Source organism: Lichenostomus cassidix, unplaced genomic scaffold (assembly GCF_008360975.1).
Source record: "Lichenostomus cassidix isolate B80296 unplaced genomic scaffold, HeHo_3.0 HiC_scaffold_46, whole genome shotgun sequence".
NCBI classification, from domain to species: Eukaryota; Metazoa; Chordata; class Aves; order Passeriformes; family Meliphagidae; genus Lichenostomus; species Lichenostomus cassidix.
In genome coordinates this window covers 2,011,274-2,016,265 of record NW_028147597.1, presented here as the reverse complement: position 1 = coordinate 2,016,265, position 4,992 = coordinate 2,011,274, and the positions used below count along the sequence as shown (strand labels likewise).

Sequence of the window (4,992 nt, the reverse complement as noted above, 5' to 3'; positions counted from 1 at the left end):
GGGATTACAAGCAACTCATGGGGGAAAGCCCGGCAGCAGAACATTCTAGTGTGGGCAAGCAGCGGGGGCGGTGATAGGGGCGGGGAAGCAAACCTTAAACCAATAAGCTTAGGAAAACTTTCCAGGGGAGGGAGAGCGCGGTTTACGGCCCGGCCTCCTCCGAGTCCCAGGCGATGGCATCCTCGGCAGCGTCCCCGTGGATTACGCCGACCGCCGGCCTCGGGGACTCGGGATCCGCAGCATCGGGCCGCCGCACCCCCACAAATCTTCTTCAGCTGCAGATGGCTGGGTCGTGGAAGAGGTGCTCATCCTTGAGGGTGTCCCTGGTGTCTCCAGCAGCAGCCCCACCTGGTCCAGCTTCTCCAGGGGCTCCTGCTCCTTCCCTGGGGGCAGAGCAGGCTGTCAGGGTTCTGCCCAGGGCCCCAGCCATCAATGAACCAGGACAAGCAAAACCAGCTTGGATGGTGGCCACCAGTGCTTGCAGAGCAGCTCAGCTCCAGCACAAGAGCTGTGTGTTCCCATCTGATGATCCCTGCTCCAGGCTACAGGCAGCACAAAACAGTTTGGTTTTCTTTGCTTCTTATTGCCAAGACATGTGTGCAGCTGTTACTTACCAGGCCCAAACAGTGCCTGTGGATCTCTCCCATCTTCTAGGGCAGAGCCCTGCAGCCAAGGCTCATGGAAGAGATCTTCCAGTGATGGCCTGTCCAATGAGTGCATGGATAAACAGCACTTGATAAGATCTTTGCACTCTGGGGAGAGAAACCAGAAACTGCCAGTCACTTGGAGAAGGATGCTGTTCACTTTGCCTCCCTGTTCCCATGCCCTGCCTATGCTGGATGTGCTCAGAGCTGTGTCTAAAATTTCCAGTCAATTCCCTGTTTTGAAGGGGAGCAGGAGAGCAGGACATGTGCCACCTCCTCAGCAGCTGCCAGAGCAGGATGCTCATGAGCCTGCTGCTGTCCCAACACTGATATTCCCCCTGTGCCACAGAGATGAGGATTTACCTTGAGAAAGGTGTTGTGGGAACAAGAGCTCGCCCCAGATGATCTCCCGGCCCTTCTTGAATGGGTGCTTCCCGCAGACCATCTGGTACAGCAGGATACCCAGGGACCAGATCGTTGCTGCCTCGCCATGGTAACATCTGAGCTGGGTCCATTCTGGTGGGCTGTAGGACAGTGTTCCTATGGAATACAGATGGAGTTCATCAGGGGATGCTGCTGCTCCCAGAACCTCCCCCCAGCATCCCTGGGCATGCAGGGGCTGCACCAGTGGCACATGGGGTGATCTGCTGCCCTCTCTCCAGCACCTGTGACTTGTGTACAAACTTGGGGTTCTAAAAGAAGCCACTGGTGCTGGAAGAGGGCAGCAGAAGCCCTGGGAAGGCCCAACCATGAAATGCCAATGGAAAACCAACCCAGTGGTGGGGAAAAACCACTCTCCCCACACACAAAAAACACACCACAAAAAAACCAACACACAAAAACCAAAAACCCAACACAAACCCCCCCACCACCACCCACCCCAACACACCCAACAACACCAAACACAACAAAACACAAAAAACCCAAAAAACCCACCACACCCCCCACACCCCAAAAACAAAAACCAACAAACAAAAACACCAAGCCCTTCCTCGCCTGCACACCAAACCAGCCAGGGCACAGGGTCTGACCCCCCTCACTGCTACCCCATGGGTGTTTTTGTCAGTCTGGCTGCCCCAACCCCAGCCCCAGCCCAGGGCAGAGTGGGTGCTGAAGGCTGTCAGCAGGGCCAAGAGCTGGTCCCCCCACCCAAAAGCAACTTTGCTGAAGAAGCAATCCCATGACCTGCAGCAAATGGGGCAATCCCTGGTGCTACACCCAGGCTGGGCCATGAGGTGCCCAGGAGCATCCCCTGGGAGGGCTCACCTGCAAATTTGGTGTACACTGTGTCCTGGAGGAAGGTGCCACAGCCAAAGTCGACCAGTTTGACCTGTCCGGTGCACAGGTCCAGGAGGATGTTGCCAGGTTTGATGTCTCTGTGCAGCACCCCGCAGCTGCTGCAGTGCCGCACGGCCTGCAGCACCTGGCAGAACAGCCCCCGAGCCTCCTCCTCCGGCAGGACCCCCGAGCCAGGATGAAATCACACAGGTCCTGGCACTGCTCCGGACGCTCCATCACCATCAAGAAGCTGGTGGGGAGCTCGAACCATTCCAGGAGCTGAATGACACCTTGGAACCCAGTGGACACCTTGTCCAGCAGCACGATCTCCAGGGGCGCACGGGTGCCATCGGGCTGAGGGAGGACCAAGCTGCTGTCAGTGGGGCTGAGGCTGTGCCAGGGCTCTGGGACCCCTCACCCAGCCCGGGATGCTCGGAGCCCCCCGCTCACCCCTCGCTCGCTCTCCCTCCGGGGCTCCCGGCGGCTCCCACCCTGCCAGGCCCCGGCTCCTCGCCGCCCGGCTCGCCCGGCTTCTGCCGCTGGCCCCAATGGCTCACTCACCAGCTCGCCCCAATGCCGGATGCGATCCCTCTGCACGCACTTGATGGCGACCTGCGAGCAAGGGGCAGCAGCGGGCTGAGCTCGCCGCCCGCCCCGCCGCGCCCCCCCCCCCCCCATCCTCCTCCTCCTCCGCCCGCCGCCAGCCCCGCCACTCACCGGGGCACCGTCCGCCAGCCGCGTCGCCGAGAAGACGCTGCCGAAGCCGCCTGTGCCCAGCAGCGAACCCAGGCGGTAGCGATCCTGCAGGGCCTCCTGCGCCTTCCCTGCGGGCGACACGCGGCCGTCAGCGCTCGGCCCGGGGCCAGACACGGCCCCCGACCGCCCCCCGAGCGCCCCGGGCTGGGCATTCCCACCCGCCCCGGGCACCGGCGGCTCGGGGCCGGCGGCCGCGCTGCCCAGCGGCGGAGCTCGGCCCGGGGAAGCCGCAGCGGAGGCGGCGGGAGCGGCCGAGCCGCGTGTGTCCTCCGCGGGCCCCGGGAGGAGCTGGTAACGGGGTCGGGCTCGGGGCTGAACTCTGCGTCGGGGCTGGGGCCGGGCTCGGGACAGGCGGAGCCAAAGGGTGACGATGCCGCCCCAGCCCCAGCCACTGATGCCCGCCCAGCAGCGCCACTGCCACGATGGCGAGAAGCGGGCGAAGGCGAGAGCGCGGCGGGACGCCCAGGGGCGGGGAGGGGGCAGCCCCGCCCGGGGCCGGGGGCGGGTTTGGGGCATGGCCCGGGCTGGCAGGGGAGAGGGAGAGAGAGAAAGGAGGTGACACCGGGAGAGGAGGGTAGGACTGGGAAAGGGAGACAGGGAGAGGATGCGGGAGAGCGGGAGAGGGAGAGGAGAAGCAGGAGAAAGAGCCGAAAAGGTTTGTAGAGTCGCTGCGTTCTCTGTTGCTGCTGCCGCTACCGCCGCTGCCGCTGCAACTGAAGCTCCAGGGCCGTTAGTCCGACTGGCCGTTTGTCCGAGTGGCCGTTTGTCCGTTCCCCACTCGCCCCCACGCGCCCCACCGCCGAGCCCCACGTGCCCCAAGGGCATCCCCTGAGTCTGTCCAAACACGGGAACTTTGCCCTGTTAAGCCCAGGTTCAGAGGCTTCACTGCTGCACAGTGGCACAGAAATCCCGTTGGCTGCTTCTGTGCATTGTCCCTGCTGAGGGTCAAACACTAGCAGAGCACATTCCCTGTCTGTAGAATTAAGACCTGACCCAAGCACTGCACTTATGTCTCCAGCATAGCTCTCCAGGCAAAACAGGAAAAGGCAAACTGGATGCAGCTTATGGTGGTTTAGAGTGTATAAAACTCACTAAGTCATAGATCTTTGAGGTACCATCCGTTTCGAATTAATGGGATGGACAAGTAGTGCAACATGGAACAGGGGAGCACAGAAATAAATAGAGGAAAACACCTTGGATTGTTTCTTTCCATTTTTATTTCACTTCTTGAAAGCTGTTTCAGTTTTCCCAGAATCTTCTCCACACTCCAGTTTGCTCTCTTCAAGAACCTTTTGTGATGAACGAGGTTGAGCTCCTTTCACAAGATGTGCCACCAATTGCAGCTTCTCTTGGCTTTCCGCACTGTGTGTGCAGCATGACTTTTGCAGCAAAGCAGGACAAATGTTTGGAGAACTTTACAATTTGTCCTTTCTTTTGCTTGTGAGCTGGAGAGTTGTGCCATTGGTAAGGTTTTCATTGTTACTGTTCTAACCTAAGAAAACATGAAGTGATACCAGGAATTGTTAGGGAATGCAACTCTGACTCAATTCAGAGGAAGAATCTCCAGAGCCTGCAGCCAGAAATGGAGAGTTGTGTGAGAATCATTCCAACATCTCCATGGCCATCTTGAAAGTGATTTGGAACATGAAGATGGGCTGACAGAGATAGTTTGTTTCTGTGTTCAGCTGAGATGATTCTACATCTCTTGTGCTGGTATAAATCAAGAGCACAAGCAGTTCATGATAAGCACCAGAACAAGCTGGACCTCTCAGAGCAGACAGAGATCTGAAAGAACCTGAAAAGGAGAAATGCAGAGAATGCCTTGGTGAACTTTGTCTGTAAGAAGGCTAATTTTTCCTAATGATTTCTAATCCACCCTCTGCTTTTGTCCTTCTTAACAAGGCCACTGGCATCCCAGATTGCTCATGAAATGAGACCCCTGAGCTTCTGGAACAGGAAGGTGCCCTGCTCCTCTGCAGGGACACTCAGGGTGAAACAGGAGCAGGGAGCTGGAGCTCTCTCTTGGGAAGCCTCCTCCCAGCTGGAATTTGTGCAGTGCTGGGAGAGGAGCAGGGGGAGCACGATGGGTGCTGTGTGGAAGGAGCAGGAGGTTTGTGCCGCAGGACATTCCGTCTGTGCCGCTGCCCCGCGATCGGCGGCCGTGCCCAGGGCTCTGGGCCTGGCCCCACATGCTCTGAGCTCTCTGACACTGCGGGAGCTCCCCGGGCTGGGCTCAGGTTCCTCTGGGACTCTGCAGCAGGCTGGGCTCCAACTGGGATCAGCAGCACCTGGAAATACCTCTGGGCATCTCCAG

At 59.1% G+C, this 4,992-nt stretch overlaps 1 protein-coding gene across 1 annotated transcript; it reads right to left on the bottom strand.

Moving 5' to 3' along the window:
• Nucleotides 1-201: 201 nt before the first annotated feature.
• Nucleotides 202-3,436, bottom strand: LOC146421937 (serine/threonine-protein kinase prk-2-like). Its single transcript, XM_085046868.1, has 7 exons — nucleotides 2,640-3,436; nucleotides 2,373-2,534; nucleotides 2,163-2,276; nucleotides 1,911-2,067; nucleotides 1,008-1,184; nucleotides 615-752; nucleotides 202-383 (listed from the first exon to the last, which is right to left on the bottom strand). The coding sequence occupies exons 1-7, from the start codon at nucleotides 3,192-3,194 to the stop codon at nucleotides 202-204; spliced, it is 1,485 nt and encodes a 494-aa protein (XP_084902994.1). The 5' UTR covers nucleotides 3,195-3,436.
• Between the last annotated feature and the right edge of the window lie 1,556 nt (nucleotides 3,437-4,992).

Coding starts and splice junctions, on each gene's coding strand:
- LOC146421937 (XM_085046868.1), bottom strand. CDS start 3,194: ATGCCCCAAACCCGCCCCCGGCCCCGGGCGGGGCTGCCCCCTCCCCGC. Junction 2,535..2,639: donor GGCTGGCGGACGGTGCCCCG/GTGAGTGGCGGG, acceptor CCTTGCTCGCAG/GTCGCCATCAAGTGCGTGCA. Junction 2,277..2,372: donor GGAGGGAGAGCGAGCGAGGG/GTGAGCGGGGGG, acceptor GTCCTCCCTCAG/CCCGATGGCACCCGTGCGCC.